The following is a 27,959-nucleotide window of genomic DNA, read 5'->3' as shown; positions in this document are numbered from 1 at the left end:
ACCCTCCAGTGTAACAGAACAAAACGGTCCTGGAGTTGTGCAGCCAACCGTAAAAAGGACAGCAGGCATTGAGCTCTGTAAAAAGATTTATTCAATGAAATGTTTAAAATACAATACTGATTAAAAAGTGTTTTGTGTACACATACAATCCTGCCCATGATCAAAACAGAGCAACAGACCATCAGCTGATGAGGAAGGACAATAAAGTATCGGCAGAGATCGACATCCCTCTGCCAGTTTTAGTTACACATTATCAATATGAGCATAATGAAGAGCAGGCTCAAACTGCCATGTTAAGTGTGGGAAACACATATCACATCTCCAGCAGGCCATTGTAGGCATGTGACTAGAAAGTTGACCAAAACCCAACTGTTGTTCAGACATCAAGGCTGGCTATGGGACAGGGTACCCAGAAATCTCCAAAATGTAAACTGAATATGGAAGGCCTGTTCTTTTCATCTAAAGTTCATTTTTCAGCTTAATTGAATCATGTTTTGGGCTCAGGATTAGATGCTAGGGTCAGTAAAGTCAGGCCTGTAAAGAAAAGGATTTCCACAAAGTCAGACTTCAGGGGCAGATTGCTATACAACTACAAAGTCATGATACATCAAGTACACTCCCAGAAAAGCTTTGTGGGGATTGAGTGATGACACTTGGTAATTCTGCAGTCCAAGAAGCATGGAGATTAATCCTTAAACCCATCTAGATGTTTGCACAATCTTAAAAGAGGCAGTAATTCCAGCTAGGCACACAATGTCAGGGGCCCATTCATCAGCTTCAGAGATAGGATGAAGAACATCAGGCCAATGGTGAGATTGTCAAAAGCAGATCACTCACTATAACGTGTCAGGTTTGCCATCCCGCGAGGACTGTCCTGGAATTATTGATTAGTCTCCCAGAAAAATCTCTCCTCCACTTACATCCTGGTTGGACTCTCAATAAACATTTTCCCTCAATGTGGATGGCCATAAAACATTAGACAAGGGTCATGGGTAGAGGGGGGGACTGGTGGTGTTAAGATGGCGGCGCAGGCTCGTTGGGCCGAAGGGCCTGTTTCCTGGGCTGTTTTTGTTCTTTGTAAACAGCAGGCTGCAATGGCCTTAGGATACAATAGGGTCTTGGCATATGATAGATAGAGCAGGTTCTGGAGGGTAGAGGATTGTGGGTACTACAGTAGCCATTATTGACCAATTGCCACACAGGGTGATCACTGGGCAATGAAAAAGGTAGTCATAAACTAGAAACTTTCCAGGATACACTACAAGCAGGTAACAACGATAACACAAACACATTGGGGGTCAGGAAGTAAGCACAGCCACCTCTAGGTGACATGCTTAGAACATTTGTGTGTATAAACACACAAATAGTAAGGCAATTGCAAACAGAGGAACAGGTTTTTGGATTATTGTTTACTTTGGCTTTTAATGTGACAGTTTAGTCTCTTCAACAAATGGCATTTCCCAATTACATTTGATATGGCTCGAGGGACTGAATGGCCTACTTTTGTTCCTGTGCTACTAATATCATTTCTTTTCCTGCTTCTGGTGTCAGAACACAATCAAATGTTCCAGTCTACTCCCGCTGGATTTCAGAAAGCACGTAAAACCGAACCTTAGTTAGGACATGGTTTTCAGACTATCAACTTCAGCTAGACAGGCTGCCAACGTTCAGACCAGCTGAGTACTAGACTGGATACTGCACAAGTCAACTGACCCCCTGAAGCACAATCTCACCTTCTGCCCTATTCTGTTATTTATGATGAATGGACAGTGGGGAGGAAGAGTTCCAAGGGAGGATACTGGGACAAGAATATTTCTAGCTGAGTAAAGTGGTTAACAGATTTAATTTACTGTTTGCATGGACCAGAGGGAGCTTTGCCTTCAATGATGCTGAAGTTAAGGGGACACCAAGTATGGTCTGGAGAGTTGGCGTTCCCCAACAACTGTCACCCAGAAAATACACCAAAAACAAAAGCAGAAAGAAACCATTTCCTACAGCTTTGCCCATGAAGAAAAGGCTGAAATATTGACAGTTCAGTCCCAGTGGTGGACAACTAAAGATATCTCTGGTTAACTGGACCTTCAGTGAAGTTGAAGAAAAGCAAAACAAGAGGCCAGAAACTGAATCCATTTAGAACAAAATTAATTCCCTGTCAAAACTCATCCTAAACAGAAAGGTCACCCTGGCAAATGGGGGAGGGGTGAACCCTCCACAGGAAGGTCACCCTGGCAATGGGGAAGGGGTGAACCCTCCACAGGAAGGCCACCTTGGCAATGGGGGAGGGGTAAACCCTCCACAGGAAGGTCACCCTGGCAATGGAAAAGGAACATAATCTCTGCAGAAAGGTCACCCTGGCAATGGGGGAGAGTCAAGCCCTCCATAGAAAGGTCACCCTGGCAACAGGGGAGGGGTGAACCTTCCACAGAAAGGTCACCCTGGCAACGGGGGAGGGGTGTAGCTATTTAAGATTTCCCATAGTTTAAAGTAGGACATTCAGCCTCAGCCAGTGCACCGCTTCAACATTAGGGGATCCACACTAAACTCTCAAAACAGAGTCTCACAAATCAAGCTCTGTAATTGCTGCATTCAAACATGAGAATCCAGTCAACGTCAGGATGTTTTGTCTCGGGGTTTGGTGGGTGAGAGATGTGTTGTTTGGGAAAAGGCGAGCCAGCATCTCCCAAGGCAACAGCTATGCACGGAATGCCCCCTGCCCCTGCTCCCTTGGGTGTTTTTTTTCAAAGATTTAAGCTTCTCTTATGCAATTGACTTTGGTTCCATGGAGGAATCAGCTCCCAGGTGACCCAGACTGATGTTCCTCTGTGAACCTCCACTCAGATTAACCAGTACACAGCAAACAAGAGCCAGTGAGAGGCTTATACTTTCAAAGATTCAACTACAAGCTCCCAGACAAAAGGATGAACTTAGTAATCCCTCCCTGCCCACACCCTCCCCCACCTAACAGGTCTGGCACAGTCCAAGTGATGTGAGTCCATATCAAACCCTCTTCCATTGGCTCTTTAGTCAGATTTGTCCTTCTTCTTGGAAGCGAAAGGCACTTTACCGGCCACAGTGGATCCCACCGTCGAAACTCCTCCAGCCACAGCTGACACTCCACCCTTCACTAGTCCCACGCCAGCTGCTGGCACTGAAGTGACCGCGGTCTTGGTCACTGCTAGCCCTTTGCCACCGAGCCAAACCACACCACCAACCGTCGCACCGACAGCTCCCTTGGTGATATTGTACAGGCCGCCAGTCACTTTCCAAATCATTCCTGCTTCTGTTTTGGGATGGTCCTTCGAGGAGTCGGGAACTGGGAAAGAAGAAAGTCATCGGTTGAGTTAAAACAAAGCCTTTCCACTCGGGGTCACTGGAGATTGTCGAGCAGCAATAACAACCCACTAGCTCTCTTCATCTCTCCCACATCCCAGAGTGAGGCCAACTCAAATTAAATAACTTGTATTTACATTACTTCCCATAATGTCAGAACGTCCCACAATACCTTACAGCCAATTAACTACCTTTACGAAGGGAACATTACAATTTGTACACAGTAAAATACCATAAACAGCAATGAGAGAACAATTTGTCTTTGGGTGTCAGTTGAGGGATAAACATTGGCTGGTGCCTCCAAGAAGAAATGCCCTACTTTTCTTTGAATGGTGCCATAGGATTTTTTTTGGCCAGTTTAGAGGGCAAACAGAGCCTTGGCATCTCTTAAATCTCAGTGTAGCACTCCTTCATATTTAAAAATTCCATAATTCGGCCTGAATTATGCGCTCAAGTCTCATGAGTGGGTGTTAAATCCACCTTCTTACTCTGCCCGGGCCACCAGCAGCTAACTCCAAGAAGCAGGGATCCATTTATTCTCTGTTTTACCCTAAAGTAGAACGTCTCAAATGATCCAGCTCACGCTCAGCAGCTTCAGAGCAGGTTCACGACAGTCACAATCACAGAACAGTGTGCGTTCCTAATGTGAAACTCAGCTCCAGCTGTACTCGGAACGTGGCACGGATTCTACACAGGCTAATAAAACCAAACACTACAGATCCTGGAGATTTGAAATCTCTGGGATTCAAGGGGGGGTGGTATTTTATGATATTTTTAATTTTAAAAGTTAATTCGTTTACAAATAATTTAGCATTTGCATTATTTCAACATACCAGGTATAATGTCTTAGAATCCCTACAGTGCAGGAGGTCAAATGGCCCATCAAGTCTGAAGTGACTTTCCAACAGAGCATGTTAGACCTAACCCCATATATTTACCCCACTAATTTCTCTAACCTATGCATCTCTAGACACTAAGGGGCAATTTAGCATGGCCAATCAACCTAACTCACACATCTTTGGAGCGTGGGAGAAAACCGAAGCAAGCGGAGGAAACCCACACAGACACGGGGAGAACCTGCACTGTCACCCAAGCCGGGAATCAAACACGAGTCCCTGGCACTGAGGCAGCAGTGCTAGCCACTGTGTCACCGTGTTGTCCATGAAAGTGTGAAATATCTAACTGTTTTTCTGAGGAGAAAGATCCTACAAATCTTAACTTCAGTTTTTACAATGTTTGTAGTGAGAAAATCTGATTTGTTTAATGTGGTTTTGTTTAAAGTCACACTTTTCAGAAATGCAACCACCACAGTAAGAGACGAATGACTGCACAGGCCAGCAAACTGAGAGACTAAGCTGCTGATACTGAAGATGTGCTAGCGAAATGACTCTCTGTGGCTGCACCAAGTGATAGGGAAGTGCTTTATGTGAGTGGGAGCCTGTTACAGGAGTGGCAGGTTACTCGATAACCGGCTCCATAACTGAGGAATATTGCACAGCACAGGGCAATGTAAATGAGGCAAATAAATGAAACATCTGATTCACTGTTTTCCCTCCTTAACAGATTAACTTCCTTACCTTCAGTTGGCTCACTGTCGAGGATTTCCTGATCATTCTTGCTTTGGGATGGTGATCGGTTCATTTCTGTACCATTGACAATCTGAAACCACAGCGACAGGAAAAGGGTGAATTCCACTTGGAACTCCATCGGAACAGTAAGATACACAGAATAGAAGGCTGCCTAAACCATCCAGCCACTGCTTTGGCAGTCTGCATACAAATTACTTTTTCAGCAATTCTACCCAAAGTTTCTCTCCCATCTTGTGAGAAAATCTACACACCCAAACTGTAATAGACGCCAACATTGAAACACTTGATTATATTCTCCTCTCGTGAGGTGTAAATAAAGGGAGTTGAATAAAGGTTGTCTGCAGCTGATCATGCTATGTCAATGTTACTCAGTGCCAAATCACAGCAGAAAGATGAGAACAAAGCCAGGATGGAATTCGTTTTTACACTCCATCTGAGAAATTAAGAACTGAGGAACATCGTTGACACGTTTTCTGATCTTCTAAAGCTGATTTTGAGGAAGTGCAGGCAATTGGAAAGGTTGGTCCTGGTCAGGGTGACCAACTCTTGGGGCATAAATGAAGGAACATTTTAGTATGGAGGCTGAGGGGGGAGGGGGGATTGGGGTGCTTGCAAGCCTGTGAGAATGGGAGGGGAACCACCATGATGAGAGCTCAGCATGCAACACTGGAGAGTGGGGGGGGGGGGGGGGTGGTGGTGGTGGTGGTGGTGGTGGTGGTGAGACCTCAGCATCAGTTCTGACTCTGCCTGGTCACCACAGGCCATTCCCAAGCTCAAACCATATCCGTGAAGGGTCTGTGTGTGTAAACAGAAACCAAGTCACTATCACTATGGGCAGGGCACAAATTTAGAAAATAACCTTAAGAAACACTGTCGTAGGAGGCCTAAAAGACAATAAAATCCAGGCCAAACTTTTGAGTAATGGTCATGACCTGACATAGAAGGAGGCCTGAGACAAGGCCACAGCCAAGGAAATTGCAGAAAGAGATAACTGTGCATTAAAAGGGAGTTACTTTCTTGAGCCAGGAGGGGGCCTCCACTGGATTTCAGTGTGGTCCAGACAACAGCAGCAAAATTCCTAGTGTTTGGGTCAGAAATTTGGATGTTATCATTGCCATGGTATCCACCAATCACTGACATGCCTCCATTTCAGGTCAAAGAGCTTTGCCTTTGGGAAAGTCAACCATGCAAAGCACAGGATGCAGTAATACTCCAGGGCACAGCGCACCAGGTCCAGGTTGCTGTTGATCTAAAGCTAGTTCAGGAATCTAGAAATTCTTGAATGTGCACATAATCGATATTGAAACAGAAATTGATGTTATTAAGCAGGAAGATCAAAAGTTATGCTCGGAAAGAGTAGGTGGAAAATGAGAGTAACAGTATTGAAGATAAAATTCTAGCACCCACAGTAGAAATGAAAATCGAAGGTTCACAATTTACTTTCATCATTGATACAGATGCAGTGGCTCTGGTATCTCAGACAGGGATAAGATGTCCCCAAATCACGTTGCCTTACACAAAACTGACTATTCCAACATTAGAATCCCAGTGTTAGGCGATGTTAGTTTTGAGTGGAATACAATGATACATCCTGTTACTTCCCATTGGTATTAGTTAAAGGGAACAAAGTCTCTTTGATGGGGGAGGAATTGGTTTATGAAGATATAGTTAAACTGGGCTAAGTTATTTATGGTGCAGATCAGTAAGGGTGTGCCTGACACTGACACTATACCAAGGGAGTGCAAAGGACCAAATGATCGTAAAGCATCACAAAGGCAAAGCCAAGATGAAGGACAATGTCCAGTCAGTATTTTGCAAGGTTCAGTGAGTAACATACTCCCAGTTAGAAGCAGTAAGTGAAGAGTTGGATAGATTATAGATAGGGGAGGCATGGTGGCACAGTGGTTGGCCAAGGGCCCAGGTTCAATTCTGGACTTGGGCCACTGTATGGAGTTTGCATGATCTCCCAGTGTCTGAATGGGTTTCCTCTGGTTACTTGGGTTTCATAGAATCATACAGTGCAGAAAGAGGCCCTTCGGCCCATCGAGTCTGCACCAAACACAATCCCACCCAGGCCCTACCCCCATATCCCTACACATTATACCCGCTAATCCCTCTAACCTACGCATCCCTGGACACTAAAGGGCAATTTCTTAGCATGGCCAATCAACCTAACCCACACATTTTTGGACTGTGGGAGGAAACAGGAGTACCCACGTAGACATGAGGAGAATGTGCAAACTCCACACTGACAGTGACCGGAGCAGGGAATTGAACCCAGGACCCTGAAGCTGTGAAGCAGCAGTGCTAACCACTGTGCTACTGTGCTGCCCAGTGCTAACCACTGTTCTACCACTTCCTTCCACAGTATAAAGATATTCAGGTTCGGTGGTTTCGCTATGCTAAACTATCCCTTTATGTTCCAATGTGTCTAGGTTAGGGGAGGATTAGCAGGGTAAATATGTGGGGTTATGGGGACAGGGCTGGGTGAGATACTCTGTTGGAGACTCGGTGCAGACTGAATGAGTCAAACAGCCTCATTCTGCAGGGTGAATTGTTTAAGCACACGAATGATGTACCAGTGTCCGTCAGACAAATTAATGCAGAAACTTACAAGTATGTAGTGCTCGGTAAAGTGTTCAATTATGTAATGAACAACTGGCCACAGGCTGTCATGAGGAGAAGCTGTAGGAGTATTTTACAACTAAAAATGAACTGAATACTAATTAAGGCTGTGTCTATGGGGTTGAAGAGGAAGTATTTTGGTTTGGTTTATAGAGAGACTATTAGAGGAACTTCATTCAGAGCAGACATGGATAATCCATAACAAAGCAACAACAAGAAGCTAGTTTTGGTGGCGAAAAGTAGGCAGAGTTATTAAAGAGCTGGGGAAAAGTTATGAAGTGTGTTTCATAAAGAGAACGGGACCCTCCAAGGTACCACTAATTTCACTGTCAAACACAAAAAAGCCTTGGGAACAAGTACCTGTTGATCTCTGAGGTGGAAAAGAAAGAAGGCCTGTTTTAGTTACTTGCTGTAGTAAGTGGTTCAATGTGGAGTCTATGCCCAATACAAGTAAGAAAACGACTGAAGTTTTGAGAAGCTGGTTTGCAATTTATGGTTCCCAGCTAATGGTCCACATCAGAAGAGTTTGAAATATTTCTGAGGAACTTTAGAATCAAACAGACTCTAATACCATAACAGCCAGCATCAAACAGTGCAGCAGAAAGAAGCATATCGACTGTGAAGAGCTCTTTGCAGAATAATTTCCTCGGTTCAAGTGAGCTTTGTTTCTCTGACAATTTTCTGTTCTCTTACAGAATAACTCCACAATCTACAACACGTCGCTCACCTTACAAGTTAGTGGTTAAGCACACCTCTCGGACAAGGTTTACTTTGCTTCAGTCTGACTTTAACAGCAAAATAAGAGAAAACAAAGGGAAGATGACTCATGATATACCGTACATGATACAGACAGAACTCAGCTCCGGTCAGGTCATAATAAAAAACCCACCAAAGTGATAAGGAGAAGTATGTATTTGTAATTGGTGCAAAAAGTCTGGGTGTGTTTAAACATCTAGTGAAGAACTGGAGAGGGTCTCCATCAGTGTCATGTAGACCATTTTCTTGAAGGAGGAAATCTGACAAAGGAAAAGCATGAGAGACCTCATAGTCCAAATTCCTCCTGCAGCCCAAAGTGAAAGAAAAAAATTGAAAGCTTGTCAGTACCACAGAATCCAAGTGTAGTGCAAAACTGAGTCAGGGTCTTTGATCAAAAGAAATCAGTGTCACTGTACCAACCATGAAGTGGAAGTAGTCAAAAGTCAAAGTTTGGGTTGAAACAGTCAGGTGTTGAGAAGAGAGTCAAGCTAATGGAAATGGAAGGAGATACCAGACAGAAAAAGAAAGATGTGAGATAGGAATATATATTTAAAAAGTTGCTCTTTTCTTTATTTCTTGTCCATTGATATTTTTGTCAAACACATATTGATGATAATATAACAATTACTTTAAACATGTAAATTATGCTGGTAATTTTAATTGTAACTACAGTAAAAAAAACAAATTATACAATACAATGCAATATTGTTGATACTGGTTTTATCAGATAGATTCTGAGACGCTATGCACATGTACCATTTTACATTTTAATGCAAGTTCTTTTTTAAATGGGGAATATAGTGTTTTGCAAGACCTGAATAGTTTGGTATATGGCCTCTCTGTTTGGGGAGGTATAAATAAATTTAGTTTAATAATGGCTGCCTAGAGTTGATGATGTGTCAATCTTAATCACTGCAATTCACAACACAAAACAACGTTGACCTCGATATCTTCCTATCTCTATAAACTCCTTCAACCCTTACAGAGCTCTTTATCTCTCTAATTCAGGCCTCTTGTACATTCCAGAATTCCACTGCCCATCACTGGTGGCTGTGCTTTCAGCTAACTGGACCCTAACTCTAGAATACCCTCACTAAAATCCTGGTCCCTCATCCTCCTCAAAACCACCTCCAGCTAAAGTTTGGGTCATCTATCTAATACCCACATGGCTGAGTGTCAGCTTTGTCTGATAACACTCTTCTGAAGTATTGTGATATGTTAAAAGAGCTATATAAACGCACGTTTGTTTCTCCTTTTTTATTCGTTCACGTGGTGTTGCCAATTTGTAATTGCCCCTTGAGAAGGTGGTGGTGAGCTGCCTTCTCAAATCACAGTAAGAAGTCTCACAACACCAGTCCAACCAGTTTATTTGATAGTAATCCCACAAGCTTTCGGAAACGGTGTTCCTTCGTCAGGTGCGTGGAAGGTTCTGTAAAGACTTGCATTCTAACCAGTATTCTGTAAACCGTATGTGTCTTTATACGTCCTTCTCTAGTCAGAACCGTCCACACACATGACGAAGAAACACCGTTTCCGAAAGCTTGTGAGATTACTATCAAATAAACTGGTTGGACTCTAACCTGGTGTTGTGAAACTTCTTACTGTGTTTACCCCAGTCCAACGCAGCATCTCTACTTCTCAAGTCACTGCAGTCCCTCTGGTGTAGGTATACCCACAGTGCTGTTAGGGAGGGAGTTCCAGGATTTTGACCCAGTGACAGTGAAGGAACAGCGATGTAGTTCCAAGTCAGGATGGTGAGTGTCTTGTAGGTGATGGATGTTTCCAGGTACCTGCATTCATATCATGCCTATAACACAGAAACACAAGCTCAGAGCTTTACTGGAGGTTAAGAAGTCATGAATCGTATGTAGATAGAGATATCTGGAATATAATTCCAGGAATTAGTCACTCAAAGGTCAGGCAGATATGTTGCTGGTCACACATCAGGCTGGGAAGAGGTATAGAAGGTGTGAGAATCTTCAGAGATATCTCCTTTTTCAATACAGTGTACATGTTGCAGGGGCCAGGGCAGATGGTGGCCTTGGCAGGATGAATGTGTGTGGGGTCATGGGGATAGGGCCTGGTTGGGATGCTCTGCCAGAGAGTCAGTGGAGACTCGATGGCCCAATCAGGAGGGAGTTGCCCTGGAAGCTCTTAAGATTGACATCCGACCCCAAATCTTATGGCATCAAATGGGAGCAAGGAAGCCTGCTGATTACCATCTTTCCCCAGCTGATGGTACGCTATACTAAACATGACTTGGAGGAAGCATTGAGGGTGGCACGGGCACAGGATATACCGGGGGTGGGTGGGGTTCTATCTAAAAGAGTGGCTCCGTATTACTGAGCTGGCCGTTTCCTGAAGGACATCATTTCCAGACTGAGATTGCGGCAGGGTGTGAGAGGACCATCATGAGGGCTAAAACCTCCATTGTATTGTGTAGCATAACCATGATGTTAAATGGGATAGGACAGATCTAGCAACTCAAAATTGGGCATCCACAAGAGGCTGTGGACTATTGGTAGAAGAACTGTTTTTAGAACATAATCAGTAACCTCATGGCCAAGCAAATCCTTCACCACCATTGCCATCAAGCCAGTGGACCAACCTTGATTCAATAGAGTGTGAAGGTGAACATCCCAGGAGCAGCACCAGGCATAGCTAAAAATGAGCTGCAAGTTACATATAGGCCACAGCAAAAGCAACATGTGGTGAACAGAGCTAAGTGATCCCACAACCATTGGATTAGATCTAAGCTCTGCAGTTCTGCCATGGATAATTTAACGGCTTACTGGAGTAGCAGGTTCCACAGATATCCCCATCCTCAGCGATGGCAGAGTCCAGCACGTCAATGGAAGAGACAAGGCATTTTCAATCAGCTTCAGCCTGAAATATTGAGTTGATAAGCCAGCTTGGCCTCCACCCAAGTTCCAAGCAATTACAAAAACCTTTCTGAACTGATTCGATTCACTCCGAGTGATATCAAGAATCAGCTGAGTTCACTGGGTATAGCTAAAACTGTGTCACAGCAACATCCCAGCTGTAACACTGAAGATTTGCGACCCAGAACTAGTTGTGCTCCAAGCCAAACTGTACAGTTACAACACTGGCATCAATCCGGCAATGTGGAAGATTGCCCAGGTAGGCCCTGTTTACAAAAAGCAGGACAAATCCAATCTGACCACTCTACTTTTGATCAAAGTGATGGAAAGTACTATCAAGTGACAGCCACTCAGCAACAACCGGCTCACTGACCCCCAGCTGGTGCTGCCCCAGGGCGACTGAGCTTCTGCTGTCACTCCAGCCTTCAATAATCATGGACTAAAGAGCTGAACTCCAGAATTGGGGTGAGGGACTGCTCTTGACATCGAAGCAGCATTTGACTGAGTATAGTTCAAGAAGCCCCAGTGACTTGAAGTTGTGAATTAGTGGAAAAACTCCTTACTGGTTGGAGTCATACCTGGCACAAAGAAAGATGGTTGTGGTGATTGCAGGTCAATCATCTCAGCTTCAGGGCATCACCGCATGAGTGTCTCGGGGTAGTGTCCTAAAAATTTCAAACATTTTCAGATGCTTCCTCGATGAACTCCCCTCTATTTTAACTTCAGAGTGGGGGATAAACATTTTCAACCAGGAAGAATCTAACTTTACTACAATGTTTATTGGTGTTACCTTTGCTGAAACTCATAGCATTCAACAATTTGATCAGAAACCGAACTGGACCACCCACATTAACACTGTGGCTACACGAGTAGGTCAAAGATTGAGAATTCTACAGTAATTTCCCCTGCAAGCCACACACCATCCTGGCTTGGAAATATATCGCTGTTCCTTCAGTGTTACTGGGTCAAAATCCTGGAAGCCCCTTTCTGAGCACCGTGGGTGTACCTACTCAACATGAACTGCAGTGGACACCTACCCAAAGGGCAATTAGGGATGGTCAGCAACCATGCCCCTTACTGTCAAGGGGGATCAACAGGGTAAATACATGGGGTTACATGGATAGCACCTGGGTGGGATGGTTGTCAGTGCAGGTGTGATGGGCCATATGGCCTCCTTCTACGAATCACAGCCCATGAATTTAAATATAAAATTCTGGAACATTAATTTAGAAACTCTGAAATTACTTTCTTGAAAAAATGTTCTCATGGACGAAATATCTCCCTGTTGCCCAATATTTTTTTCTTGATTGTACTTCCAGGGAGCTTTTCAAGTACTTTTCCATTTGGATGATGATACACAAATGTAGTTTGGGAGCTGTTTTTTTCCTTTTCAATCTTGTGGCCGAGACGAGAACTTGGGGATCCAGTTTGAGAATAAGAGGTCTCCCGTTTAAGATAGAGCCAAGAAGAATTTTCCTCTCTGAGGGTCATGAGTCTGTGCAATTCTTTCCCCCAGAGTAATGCAGGTTGGATCATTGAATTTATTGAGTAAAAACAGATTATTTTGAAGAGAATGGAGTCAATGGTTATGGGGTGGCAGACGGCAAAGTGGAATTGAGACCACAACCAGATCAACCATGATAGTATTGAATGGCGGGAGCAGGCTTGAAGGACTGAATGAACTACTCCTGAGTCCTATGTTCCTACCCACCCCCCCTCTCCTTATGCTTCAGTCATTCTTGCGTGTGCACCAGATACCCTTTCTGAGGAAGGATGAAACATTAAGCAACCTTGTCAAAGAGTGACAATGCTGCTGCGCTGATCCAATTGTTCAGAAGACATGAAGCGTGCTTCAACAAGCTCTGGTTACAGAAGCAGGAAAGCGTCCCGATTATCTTTATCAATTAGCAGTCTCACAATTAACTCAACTCAAAGGCCACCTTTTATCTATAATCATCAAACCCGTGGGACAGGGAACTCGTGAACCTTGCCTGGTACCCAGTGATAAGGGAGCATGCAGGAGGTGTTGCAATCTATCCTGGAATTCTGAAATGCTTCAGAGTGACTGCACTTAAACAGTTCATCAGACAAGTGATCCTCTAAAGAAACTGAAAAACCATGAAAATGTGCATTGTTATGCTTTACATTTCAGCCACCAAGATAACACTGACACTTCAGTTTGCTGCCAAATGATCAGACCTTTAGTTTAATCATGAAGTTCCGGACAGTGTCCATTCTGAGACACTTGTGGTGGAGGATATTCAGCTGCAGGGTGCAGAACCGGAGGTCTCAGTCTCCTGGGAGTGATTAATGTGTTAACCCAATTCTCAGTTCCCACACACTGTACGATAACACTGTACCAGCTCACCACTGATGCACTAAAATGCCCAAGGTATTGCCTGGGAGTGTAACCAAAGACTGTCACTGAGCCAAAAAGCAGACACTATGACAGGTGACTGAAATCTCAGCCAGTTTTGCGAAGGGTCCTAAGTGGGGGATTCAGGTAGAAAGCCAGAGGATGTCCAGTGTAGTTAGCATGGCACTGGCTGGGTCCCGGTTGTAGAGACCAGAGCTAGAGGAGCACAAGGATTTCAGACCAGCAGTGTTATAGTGATAGAGATAGGGATGTGTGAGGTCACAGTATGGTTACCAACTTCCAGGATTGGCCTGGAAATCGCCAGACACTGAAGACCAATCTTCAGGGCACTGTCGTGTGAAAGCCTGGAGAAAAATCATCAGGGCATTCATAAACACTGCTTTCATCTTCCATAAATGTTTCTCTTTACCAATATAAAACTATTGAAAATGGATAGTGGGGGTGGGCAGCAGGAATGATGCTAGTCAAGCATGATCCAATTGAGTCAGGAGCCTGTTTATTTTCCAATCGGCATAGCAGGGTAGTACATCACTAGGATGGATGTACCGGCCTAATGGCTGCAATGTGGAAGAAAGTCATGTGATGAAACCTCCATTTCATTACAGTTAGCAGCCCATGGCCATGGGCGGATTTATACTCCAGGATGTGTTCACGAATTTTAGAATCGCTCGAGCAGATGCCAGTGCAGGTCAGTGAGCACAGGGTTAACAGGTAAATGAGACTTGGTGCAAGTTAGGAATGGGCAGCAGAGCTTTGGATGAGGTCACGTTTGTGTGGATGAGACTGCAGCCAGGCTGAGATTATTGAACCTGGAGTTAACTACGTATGAATGAAGGTTTCAGCAGGAAAGGAGTTGAGGAAAGCCCAATGATAGAAGATGTTAGTGAGTAGATAGATTTGGTGATGGAAATGATGTGTAGTTAGGAATTAGCACAGAGTCCTTCCAGCGCAGAGAGAGGTCATTTAGCCCATTAGGTCCATATCTCTAAAGCAATCTAGTCATTCCCACACTCTATCCTCATAGTTCTGCAAGTTAGTTTCTCTCGTATCCATTGGCTTTCTAAATTTCTTTAGCTGTCACTGATCATTACTGATTCCACCATCCTCAGCAAGTTCTAGGCCATTATCACTCACTGCATCAAGAGGTTCTTCCTCACATTCCTCTTCCAAATGTTTAACTCTGTGTCCAAGTCGTCATACTTTGGAATACACCAAGATTGCAAAAGGAATGAAGTCAATGTCAACAGAGCAGAACTTGAGGAAAGGGGATTTCAGTCTTACCAATGTTTAGTTGGAAAACATTGTAACTCTTCCAGTTCTGCAAGTTAACTGAGCAGTTTGACACACAGAGGTGATGTTCACGCATAGTTATGGTGAGGCAGAGTTGGGTAACAACACTGTTTTTGTGGAATCTGTGTTATTGGTGATGTGCAGAGAGCTTTAGTTGGCTGAACAGCTGGTTAGTGATACAGAGTGACGCCAACAACAAGGGTTTAATTTCTGTGCCGGCTGAGGTTATTCATGAAGGCCTGCCTTTCAACCTTGTCTCTTGCTTGAGGTATAGTGATCACCAGGTTTAAATAACCACCAGTCAGCTCTGCCCCGCAAAGGAGGGAGCAGCCTATGGTCATCTGGGACCACTGGGACTTTGAAGAGGGGCTGCATTTAGTCAGGTTAATCCAGTTCAGCTGGATATATCTAAACTCTAACCTGTACCTCAAACAACATGGTACAGTGAACAAGGGAAGATGTTTCTGGTTATTGGAGGCCTATCAATCCCAGGACATCACTGCAGGCATTGCACAGGGTACAGTCCTAGGCTCAACCATCTTCAGTTGCCTTATCAATGACCTTCCCTCCATCATAAGGTTAAGAATTGGTGATGTTCACACAACGTTCAGCCCCATATGTTGCTCCTCAATACTGAAGCAGTCCATCCACATACGAAGCAAGACTTGGATAGTAGTCAGGCTTGGGTTAATAAATGACAAGTAACATTTGTGCCATACAAGTTCAAGGCAATAACCATCTCCAATAAGGGAAGCCAACCATAAACCTTTGCGATTTAACAACATCATCATTGAATTCCTCACCATCAACATTGTGGGGCTCATCATTGACCAGAAACTAAATTGGACTAGCCATATAAATACTATGGTGATCACAGCAGGTCAGATCCTAGGAATTCTATGGGGAGTAACTCACCTCCTGATTTCTTAAAGCCTGTCCACCATCTACAAGGTGCAAGTCAGGAGTGTGACAGACTTGTGTGGATGAGTGCAGTTCCATCGATGCACAGCTGTAGCTGTGTGCATTATCTACAAGATGCACTGCAAAATGTCCTTTAACGACACCTTCCATAACCACTACCAACTAGAAGGATAAAACAGCATATACCCGGGAACACCATCACTTGGAAATTCCCCTCCAAGTCACTCGCTATCCTGATTTGGAAATATATCGCCATTCCTTCACTGCTGCACAATCAAAATCCTGGAACTCCCTCCCTAACAGCACCATGGGTATACCTGCACCATAACGACTGTGGTTTAAACCCATTCAGGAAATAGGATTCACCATCATCTTGTGGTCAATTAGGGATGGGCAATAAATGCTGGCCTAGCTAACAACCCCCATGAATAAATTTTAAAAAGTAATCCAAGTTTCATGGGCCAATGGTATATAGTAGCACAAATCTCATTGGACAATATATCAGAGCACTGTAATGTTCTCCTACTTAATGCTACATTGCAGCAGTTAGCAAAACAAAAAAGACATTATTCATGATAATCTCAGACTCTAATTTAATCCAGAAATAAAGCTGACATTCTTCTTTGCAAGCATCCCAGAAATACAGTGCTTCTGGGGAAGGCTTCAAATAGAAACAACATACAATAAAAATGTTTGCACACTCCATGGCCTATGAAGGAATCAAGGTGAAATGTATTTAGAAAAAAACTCTAAGATAATGTGTACAAATATCTTGAAAAAAGAACACAAAATCAGGGCTGAACATAGGCACACTGTCCGATAGGTTCCTTGTGTTACACAAAATATAAGATCAGGGGAATTATGAGACCAGCAATCAACATAGACGAGTACCTCTGTACAAGTGGCCCCTTCATCAAAGTGGAGAGAACTAGATACAAGTAACAACATCCTCAATGAAAAATTGCTTCAGTGTGGGAGTTTCAAAGTATGGGGCTCGGGGGGTAGGGGAAGGGTTCAGGGGATGTTGGTGAGAGTTCTGATGTGTTGGTTGGTATTGGGTTTAATGAGACTGCATCAAATGGAAAATAATGAAGCTGAGATCTTGCTGTAGGATTTGAGTGCATGCTATTCCAAGTATGTTTGTTATGCGAAGCATTGAACTGCCCTGGACAGAGTCAGAAGGTTATACGATCATTCTAATCAGACAACTGCAATAGCAAGGTGACCTCAGAGGCAGAAATGGAAACAGTCACGATGTTCAAACTAACATTCCAACAGATTCAATCTCACATGAACCTCAGGCTGCCCACATCTCTCCCAATACCTCTCTGACCTTCCATTTAACTCCTCTAAACTTCAGATCGGCCCAATCAATACTACCTGTGTCTTAATTCACACCAAATTCCATTCACCTATTGCCTCTGTGCCCACTGACCTAAAACAAGTAATGCCTTGGTTTTGAAAGTCTCATTCCATTTTCAAATCTCTCCATGTCTTCGACCCTCCCTAACTCTTTAATCTCCTCCATTCCCACAACTCTCAACAATATCTGGTTCCTGGAGAAAGAATGCATTGGAAAGAGTGAAGAAGAGGTTTCCAAGAATGGTTCAGGGTGAGAAACTTCCAGTTGTGGAGATAGACTGGAGAGGTTGGAACAGCTCTCCATGGAGAGAAGGGGGCTAGGAGGGGATTTGATAGGGGTTTTCAAAATCATGGCGGAGCTGGACACAGTCAATAGGGAGAAACTTTTCATATAGCAATAGTCACAGAATCGTACTGTTCAGAAAAGGCTCTTCAGCTTATCAGGTCTGCACCAACAATAACTACCAATGAAGTTGCACTAATTCCATTTTCCAGCACTTGTCCCATATCCTTGAATGTTATATTTTGAGCTCTCATCCAAATATTTTTGAAAGGTTCTAAGGTCTCCAGCTTCCACTACCTTCCTAGGCAGTGCATTCCAGATTCCCATCACTCTGATTTTTTTTTCCCTCAAATTCCCTCTGAATCTCCTGACCCTCAGCACAAAACTGTGCCCCTTCGTGACTGACTCTTCTATCAAGGGAAACAGCAGCTTCTTGTTCACCCTATCCATATCCCTCATAATCTTATACACCTCAATCATGTCCCCCCTCAGCCTTCCCTGCTCTAAAGAACACAGTCCAAGTCTATCTAGTTTCTCCTTGTAGCTCAAATGTTCCATCCCAGGCAACATCCTGGTGAAGCTCCTCTGTACCCCCTCTAGTATGCTATCACATCATTCCTATAGTGAGTGATCAGAGCTGCACACAGTACTCCAGCTGTGCCCACATCAATGTTCTGTACTGCTCCAACATAACCCATCTATACCTTCCTGTAACTTAATCTTCTTCAATATTAACCACTCTACCAATCTTGGTGACATCTGCAAACTTGCTTAACATTCCCCCAGCTTTCATCTATATAATTTGTGTATATAATAAACAATAAGGGTCCCAGTACTGAACTTTGTAGTATGCCACAGGATACCAGCCTCTAGTCACTCAAACAGCCATCTATTCACTCCTCCTTGTGTCCTATAAAGCCACTTTCTCCTCCATCTCGCCAAGTTTTCCAGAATTCCATGTGCTTTAACCTTCTCAATCAATTGCCCATTTTGGGATCTTGTCAAAAGCTTTGCAAAAATCCATATCATCCGCATCAACTGCACTTCCCTCATCCACACACTTGATCACATTTTTGAAAAATTGTAACAAATTTCTTAGGCACCAGTTCCCACTGACAAAACTATGCTGACTACCCGTTATTAACCCATACCTTTCCAAGTGGATATTAATTCTTTCCAACAGTTCCCTACCACAGATGTGAGACTCTCTGATCTGTAATTTCCTGGTTCATCTCTACCACACTTTTTGAAAAGTGGAACTGCATTAGCCGTCCTCCAGTTCTCTGGCACTTCCTCTGTGGCCAGACAGGAATTAAAAATTGTGTAAAAGAGGGCCTACAATTTCTTACCTCGCCTCCCACAGTAGCCTGGGGTATAATTCATCCAGGACTGGGGATTTGTCCATTTTTAAGCCCATCAGAGCCTCCTAATACCTCCCCATTTCCAATGCCAAACTGTGCAAGTTCTTCACAGTCCCTTTTCCTAATTCTGTTCCTATGTACTCCATTTGCTGAGTGAAGACCAAAGAGAAGTATTCATGCAACACCTTCCTCCTTGTAAAAAGATCACAAATAGATTTAAAGTGATTTTCAGAAGAAGCAAAAGTGACCTGAAAAAGAACGTTTTCGCACAGCAAGTGATTGGGGCCTGGAATGCACTGCCTGGGAGTATGGTGAAGCAACCGAGGCATCCAAGAAGGCATTAGATAATCCTTGAACATTGTTTCTGTTTAAGTAATCATGAGGAAAAGGCAGAAGATCTGAAGACGTGAAGGGCTGAATAGCCTCCTTCTGCACTGTAGCGATTCTGAGATCGCTCTCATTCCAGCCTCTTGAGCATGCTTGATTTGTCAGACCTGGGAGATTATCTGTGTTCATAATTAAAATGGCTTCAGGGGCTGAATGGCTCTTATTCCTTATCTAACAGCATAGATCTCATTGAAGACACAGCACGAAAATCAGGCAACTTATATCACAATAGTTAATCCGCTCCATCAGATTCAGATCAGGTGGTCATGGTAAATATTACACATCAAAATCCTTTGTTCAACTGCATTTCCAAAAGAGCATCAGGCAATGTGTGCATGGAAGATACTGAATAGATGTTAGTCATTTTAATTCTTAGGTCAGAGCACAACTTGTAGAATCTTAGCTCCATTGCCCTCAGTTACTTATCGATCCCAGCCTTGAGAATGTAATTTGTTCTTCGGTATTCAGTCTTCCTGGGAGAAAGTTCCAGATTTCTACTACCCCGTGAGAGAAGCAAAATGTGTTTCCTGATTTCTCTCCTGCACAGCCTGGATCTAATTTTATGGTGTGCTCTTGTTCTAGGATTCTGTCACTCAGAGGAAATAGTTTCTTGATGGCTGCCTAATTGAATGCCTTTGTCACTCTGAACACCCTGTTTAGACCTCTACTCAACCACATACACAAAAGGATTTAATGTCCCATTCAATTTAAATTAAAAAAAAAATTGCACCTCTGACAGTACAGCACTCCTTCACTACTGCACTGCAGCGTGAGCCTGGATTATGACTGGAGTGAGAATGGACCACAATCTGTCTCCAGGGTAAGGGTGCTTGCTGCCACAAATGCATCCCATCGTCTTTAAGGTTTAGAGCGGGAGGAAAATTAAGATGGCTGCAGTCTTAGTTACAGTCAATAATCCTTCCAGTAAAGGGATTGTAGAACTGGGTGCCAATGCATTTCCTTGCAAGAACACACTGTTTACACCTGGGCACAAGTATCTAGGTTAAAATTGCCAAATCTTCAGCTTCGCAAATTAATCCTTTGGTTATATTTTAAGAGCAGCAGATCCCTTCATCATTTATCAAGCAAACAGTAGTCAGAGAGTGCCTTAGTAATGTTATAATGAACAACTGCTATTTAAGCTCACAGTGCATGGTGACGTTGTGATGCATAGGCACCGACTCTGACAGTACTAACCTCTGCTTTCTGTCACTATGACAGATTGGCTCAGGGATGGTGGGATGCGAGGAAGACAGCCTTCAAAATTGAATGCAAATGAAAAATACATGACTACCTTCACTCATTAGTTTATTGTATCCAGGCTAAATACTGCTAATACAATACCGTGAATCTTATTAAAACCAGAAAGACAAGATTAACTTGCACAACAGCTCAGTTGACTGTGACAATGACTATCTCGAGAATATGAAGAACCGAGATTGGGGACAGGACCACAAGCACCAAAAATAACCAAAGTGTAACTGAGAAAGGGAGGGATGGAAAACATCAAATTGCACAAAGACACTGCTGCTGATCGCTATCCCAGAGGGACTTTGTATAAATGTGTGTGCATCAGTATAGAAACCACAGAAACTCTATACTGCAGAAGGAGGCCATTCGGCCCATTGAGCCTACATCAACACAATCCCACCCAGGCCTTATCCCGACAACCCCACATATTTATTAACCTATGCATTCCAGGACACTAAGGAGAAAGTTAACTTGGCAGATACCCTTGTGTTACATTTATATATAAATGGCATTGGGGGCGGGGGGGAAAACGAGGGCCAGAGAGGTAGGGGGAGGGGGCAAGGGCCAGAGAGGTGGGGTGGTCGAGGAGGGTGGGGGCAGAGGGGTGGTCTGAAGGAGTGGTCAAGGTGGTGGGGGCCACAGGGGTGGTCAAGCGGGTAGGGGGTGAGGTGACAGGGGCAGCCCGGAGAAGTCAAGGCTGATCTCCAAATTCAACTTCACCTTCCCAGCATTACCCCACATCCCTTCCTCCCAAGTCCAAGTATTTTCTGATTTGAACTTGAATAATTCATCTACAGATGTTCTACAGCCCTCGGTTAGAGAATTCCAAAGATTCACAACACTGTCAGTGAAGACATTTCTCCTCATCTCAGTCCTCAGTGATCAACCCCTTCACCATGAGATGATGTGCCCTTTGTAGCCAGGGGAGCTGCCTCTCAGCATCCATCTTGCCAAGCCCTCTCAGAATCTTACATGCTTCAATGAAATCATCTCTCAATCTTCTAAATTTGAGAGTATAGGCCCATCGTACTCAACCTCTCCTCCAGCCTTTCATCACAGGAATCAATTTCATGAATCTTTGTTACTTCTCCTCTGAAGGCAAGTATATTTTTCCTCCAGGTACAGAGATTGAAATTGAATATAATGCTCTAATTCTCATCTTCCAGAGCCCTGTAAAATTGCAGGAACTCTGCTGCAACAAAGATCAATGAAGCATCTGTCTTCCTGACTGCCTAGTGTATGTATATAGCTTTCTGCATTGTGTGTGCCTGGACATCCGAACCCCTCTAAACACCAACGTGTAACAGTTTTTCACTATTTAATAAAGTTTTTTTTCTACTCTTCCTACCTCACATGTTCCCACATTATATTCAATTTGAGTTTTATAGTATTGCAACATCTGCTGTTGAATCGTTATGGGTTATCAGTAACTTGAAGCATTATACAGCTCAACATGAGCTTTTAACGATCAATTAACAGCTGTCAATCTCAGTTGTTGACCCATATTGGTGAGTTTGGGAGGGGGGGAGGGAGGGGGGGGGGGGGGGGGGGGGAAGGGTGATCTGGTTGATGGTTGTATTTTAAAATTTCCTTGACACCAACTTACTCACTTAACCTGTCTATATCACTTTGCATACTGTGTCCTCTCCATGGCTTACTTTTCCACCTAGCTTTGTATCATTAGCAAATTTGATACATTACACTCAGTCCCTTCATCTAAGTCATCACTATTGAGTAAATAGCTGTAGTCCCAGCATTGATCCTTGCAAAACCGCACTAATAATAGTTTATCATTATGAAAATTACCCATTTATTCCTACTCTCGGCTTTGTCCTTTGACCAAGTCTTCCATCATGCTATTTAGTTACCCACAAGCCTTACTTTGAGTGTGGCATCTTATGGAATGTTGTATGAAAATCCAAATACTGTATACTACATCCACTGGCTCCCCTCTGTTCAAGGAAGGTTATTACAAGTCAGTTCAAAGAACTATTTTAAAAGACCATCACCAACTAGATCACCCTTCCCCCCGCAAACTTACCAATATGGGCCAACAACTGAAATTGACAGCTGTCAATTGATAGCTAAAAGCTCATGTTGAGCTGTATAATGCTTTAAATTATTGATGACCTATAACAATTCTGCAGCAGATATTGCAATACTATAAAAGTGGCTGTGGATTCTGGAATCTGAAACAAAAAGAAAATGCTGGAAAATCTCAGGCGGTCTGGCAGCTTCTGTGGAGAGAATAGAGACAACGTAGAGGTTGGATCTCTCTTTAGCTCTTAAGTCAGAGCTAAAGAGAACAGGTGCTGTAAACTCGGTGCAACAACAATAAGAAAAAACGAGGGACACAAAACAAAGAGAAGAGACACTGAAACAAAGGCACAAGGGCGCTTCTCTCTCCTGTATAAGGAAAGAAATCTCAACTCCAGAGGCAAGCTGACTGACACATGGATCGCCCTCTTGGTGACATGGCATTGCTGACTTGTCACTGTGGAGCTGGGAGGAGGGAATGGGATAAGCTGCCTCTGGAACTGGACACTCAGCCAAAGAGTTTGTGTAAACTCGCTTCTCCAGGCAACACTGCAGAGTGAACTGAAATGTACAATCGTGTCACTTTCACCTCGTACCGTCCGTGTACCTGACAAACACCCACCCCCTCCCCCCCAGCACCCCCGTCTCTCCCAAACAAACATCCAGCGAGATTTCCAGACCACCCCCCCCCCCCCAGCCTCTGAAATTCGGCTAAACAGGGCAGCAATTCTTTGGAAACACGGGGTCAAGAACATTCGGACCCCACCGACCCTATTTAAATACTGCAACTAACTGCTCTGGTCAGATTCGTTTTGTTTTTTTTTGGGAGAGGGGGGCAATTTTGAACTTGCCAACGTGAGAACTTTCTCCGAACAAAGAGTTGTGTTTTCCTGTCTGTTATAAGAGAGAGAGACAGAAAACCGAGCGCTGCTCTTACCTTCACCATTCTGTGCCTCCCTGCCCTCTGTACCAGTGACGGGGATACCGCTGCTATCCCACTCCGGCTCTCTCCCTGTCTGCCTGCCTCTCACTCACTCACTCACTCACCCTGTCCCTCCAGCTCTCCGCGATCAGCGCTGCCGACGTGGCGCTCCGCCCCACATTACAACCGGACATGGCGTCAGGAACAGCGCAGAAAAAAAGCCTCCAACAAAAACAATATTTACTCACTGGCTAAAACCCAGCTGCACACAGATCAGTGCAGGAGGGGGGGGGGCACCCGCCTTGGAGGGAAATCATCTATCTGTTCCCCCACATCAGCATCTCAACCCGCCTCCAGGGGTGCAGAGAAAGGGCATCTCAGTCAGAGAGGACTGCGCCCAAATCACCTGAAACACATTCCAATTGAAAGTAGGGGTCAGAGTTTGAGGATAAGGGGTAGATATTTTACAACTGAGAGGAGGAGAAATTTCTTCACTCAGAGGGTGGTGAATGTTGTTCACCACAGGAAGTAGTTGAGGCCCAAAGGTTTTCAGATTTCAAGAAGAAATTAATAAGAACATAAGAAATAGGAGCAGGAGTAGGCCATCTAGCCCTTCGAGCCTGCCCCACCATTCAATAAGATCATGGCTGTTCTGAAGTGGCTCAGTTCCATTTTCCCGCTTTCTCCCCATAACCCTTAATTCCCTTGTCTATCAGAAACCTATCTACCTGTGACTTAAATATATTTAGCGAGGTAGCCTCCACCACTTCAACAGGCAGAGAATTCCAGAGATTCACCACCCTTTGAATGAAGAAGTTCCTCCTCAACACTGATCGAAACTACCCCCCCCCCCTTATCTTGAGGCTGTGTCCTCTAGTCCTGCTATCCTTTCTAAGCAGGAAGAATCTCTCTACCTCTACCTTATCCATCCCCTTCATTATCTTATACTTCTCTATAAGATCCCCCCTCATCCTTCTAAACTCCAACGAGTACAGACCCAGTCTATTTAGTCTCTCTTCATAGGCCAACCCCCCCATCTCCAGTATCAGCCTAGTGAACCTCCTCTGCACTCCCTCCAAGGCCAATATATCCTTCCGCAAGTACAGCGACCAAAACTGCACACAGTACTCCAGCTGCGGTGTCAAATTAGATGTAGCTCTTGGTACTAAAGAGATCAAGGATTATGGAGGTGGGAAGGGGGGAGCAGGATATTTAATTCGATGATCGGCCATGATTAAAATAAATGGCAGAGCAGGCTCAAAGGGAACGAATGGCCAAATCTTGCTTCTTGTTTCAATGGAACCCTGTCAATATTGATTCACTCCATAGACCCTGCTGTCAATGTTGATTCATTCCCTGACACCTCTGATCAGTATTGATTCACTCCCTAGGCACCATCCGCTCCTTGGACACCTCCTGTCAATATGGATTCATTTTCTGGACGCCTCAGTAACTTTGGAGTCCACTGAATGACAGTGCCTCAACTGCAGTGTGTGGTGTGGATGACCAAATATTTCCACCCTCCAATTGCAGGGAGTCCAATAAATCTCATTTTGGAGGCCCTCTGTCATTATGGTCACCCCAAACAGGTTAAATATTTTTCTTGCATGGACCCTGCATAGCCCTGTAAGAGCTGTTGATGCTTCATATAGATAGCGTCTCAGTCCACGGCACAGTCCAGCACACAGGCCCATTCCACTCACCTCACCTCATGGGATGACGCCATGGTCTTTAAACCATTTCTAGTGCACTTTTGGTTGTAATTCATTCATGCAAGTTCTAATCTAACCCTTTATAACTGACGGATAGGCAAATGTAACAGGAAAGTGCTTCCTGAGGACATCTTGTGAGCCTGGAGCAGAAACCTGACAGAGGCAAGTCGGGTATGTGGTGTTTGACCAATTCACTGACTCTGTATAAGACAAGGACTAAGGTATAAGATAAGGAGTCGACTCATCAATCGATAGTTCCGATGTGCCACAGCAAAAACTGCACCAACGTCCTCAGAAGATAAACACGTGACACGGTGGACAGAGTACCCTTCGTCGTCCAGTACTTCCCCAGAGCGAAGAAGCTACAACATCTTCTCCGGAGCCTTCAACACGTCATTGGTGAAGACGAACATCTTGCCAAGGCCATCCCCACACCCCCACTTCTTGCCTTCAAACAACCGCACAACCTCAAAGAGACCACTGTCCACAGCAAACTACCCAGCCTTCAGGAGGACAGTGACCACAGCACCACACAACCCTGCCACAGCAACCTCTGAAAGACATGCCGGATCATCAACACGGATGACATCATCATACGTGAGAACACCATCCACCAGGTACAGGGTACATACTCTTGCAACTCGGCCAACATTATCCACCTGATACGCTGCAGGAAAGGATGTCCTGAGGCATGGTACATTGGGAAGACCATATAGATGCTATGACAACGGATGAATGTACACTGCTCGACAATCTTCAGGCAAGAGTCTTCTCTTCCTGTCGGGGGACACTTCAGCCATCATGGGCATTCAGCTTCTGATCTTCGGGTAAGCGTTCTCCAAGGCGGCCTTCATGACACACGACAGCGTGTAGTCACTGAGCAAGTTCTGTACGCATGAGGTCGGCCTCAACCAGGATCTTGGGTTCATGTCACACTATCTGTAGTCTCCATGATTTGCCTTTACTTGCAAAATCTCACTAACTGTCCTGTCTGGAGACAATACACATCTCTTTAACCTGTGTTTAACACTCTCTCCACTCACATTATCTATACCTTTAAGACTTGATTACCTGTAAAGACTCGCATTCCAACCATTATTTTGTAAATTGAGTTTTTGTCTTTATGTGCCCTGTTTGCGAACAGAACTCCCACTTACCTGACAAAAGGGCAGTGCTCCGAATGCTAGTGGCTTTGCTACCAAATAAACCTGTTGGATTTTAACCTGGTATTGTGAGACTTCTTAGTAAGATAAGGACTCTCAGACCATGCAAAAACAAACCTACAACCCGGGAACTCTTACGTAAGAACATAAGAAATAGGAGCAGGAGTAGGCCATCTGGCCCTTCGAGCCTGCCCCGCCATTCAATAAGATCATGGCTGATCTGTCGTAGCTCAGTTCCACATTCCCGCCCTCTCCCCATAACCCTTAATCCCCTCTCTTATCAAAAACCCATCAACCCGCGTCTTAAAAATATTTAGCGAGGTAGCCTCCACCACTTCAACGGGCAGAGAATTCCAGAGATTCACCACCCTTTGAGTGAAGAAGTTCCTCCTCAACTCCGTTCTAAACCGCCCCCCCCTTTATCTTGAGGCTGTGCCCCCTAGTCCTACTATCCTTTCTGAGCGGGAAGAGTCTCTCCACCTCTATCCTATCCATCCCATCTGGGCTCAGAGAGGAAGAAGATATCTGTATCAAGTGACTAACCCTGACCAGCTCCCTTACAAGTGTGGGAATGAATCCACCAATCCTAGATCTCAGTATTGAGTCTGAGTCATCCCTGTACTATAGTCTCAGGAATCATGGTTAAACTAGCTCTTCTGAATGAAGTGGAGTTGTACTAAATTTAATGTGTCTATCTAAGTCGATTGTTATGGTTCAGGTCAGAAACTCAGATCATAAGTTTTGTCTCTTGAGTTTGGCTCGGGTAAGCATGATATGTTTCACTTCAGGTATGATTCAAATGACTCACTAAGGAGCTTTTATCAAACAAAGTTTATTTAAGAATATAGTTAACATGTATAGTAAGAATATTAGCAATAACTTTTATCAATTACAAACAAAACAACCACGTTAATGTGTAATCCTTAACAAATACATCGAAGATGTTCCAATCAAACAAAATTCCCCATAAAGAAACCTTTCCACAGCAAAAACATATGATACTGGAACTGAGTCCTTTGCTGGAGAATTGAAATGCTGACCTCTCAGCCTTGTAACTTCTAGCAGCCCTCTGGATACACTCAGAACAATCTGAAGTCAGAAAAGCTCCCCAGAACACCATGGAGAAACTCTGGTCAAGCCACCAATAGCAGATTGTCTGCTCCAGGAAGGTAAGAAGACTTGCTTTCAGCTAACCAGCAGAACTTCCAAAACCAGAGAAAGAGAGAGAGAGACAATCAGCTTATGTCCCTTCCAAAACTAAACTCTGCCAGCCAAAAAAAAAGCCTTAAAGTCACTATGAAAAAAAAATCCAACACATATGACTTGCAACCAGTCTTCCTCTGAATAATGTTGTGTCATAAAACTAATCCTAAAAAATAGCTGAAGGCCCATATTAAAAACAAATGAAACTCCATTTGTAGTAATAAAAGGCAGCTCCAGAAAGCTCAACAACAATGAGAAAACCAAACTGCATCAGGTCTGCTTACAATTGCAGAGAACTTGATTTAAAAAAATACTTCTTAAAAGACACTAACATCACACAATTGAGCAGGGTCTTGATAAGGATACTGGCAGACCAAATAATTCCCCGTATAAGATCTCAGAAAGGCTACAGTCAACTGCACACCCTTTAATCCTATACTCAACCTCTATTGCAACCATAGTCAATTTACTTTTTGTCTCCTGAGTGGCAGGGTACCTTGGTGTGTCC

At 44.0% G+C, this 27,959-nt stretch overlaps 1 protein-coding gene across 1 annotated transcript; it reads right to left on the bottom strand.

Moving 5' to 3' along the window:
• Window positions 1-73: 73 nt before the first annotated feature.
• Window positions 74-23,488, bottom strand: LOC145357056 (transmembrane protein 263). The gene is made up of 3 exons (XM_080210128.1): window positions 23,389-23,488; window positions 4,908-4,989; window positions 74-3,313 (listed from the first exon to the last, which is right to left on the bottom strand). The coding sequence occupies exons 1-3, from the start codon at window positions 23,395-23,397 to the stop codon at window positions 3,021-3,023; spliced, it is 384 nt and encodes a 127-aa protein (XP_080066254.1). The 5' UTR covers window positions 23,398-23,488; the 3' UTR covers window positions 74-3,020.
• Between the last annotated feature and the right edge of the window lie 4,471 nt (window positions 23,489-27,959).

Source organism: Carcharhinus amblyrhynchos, chromosome 22 (assembly GCF_965287045.1).
Source record: "Carcharhinus amblyrhynchos chromosome 22, sCarAmb.v2.hapA, whole genome shotgun sequence".
Lineage (NCBI taxonomy): Eukaryota > Metazoa > Chordata > Chondrichthyes > Carcharhiniformes > Carcharhinidae > Carcharhinus > Carcharhinus amblyrhynchos.
This window is presented reverse-complemented; position numbering and strand designations above follow the sequence as displayed.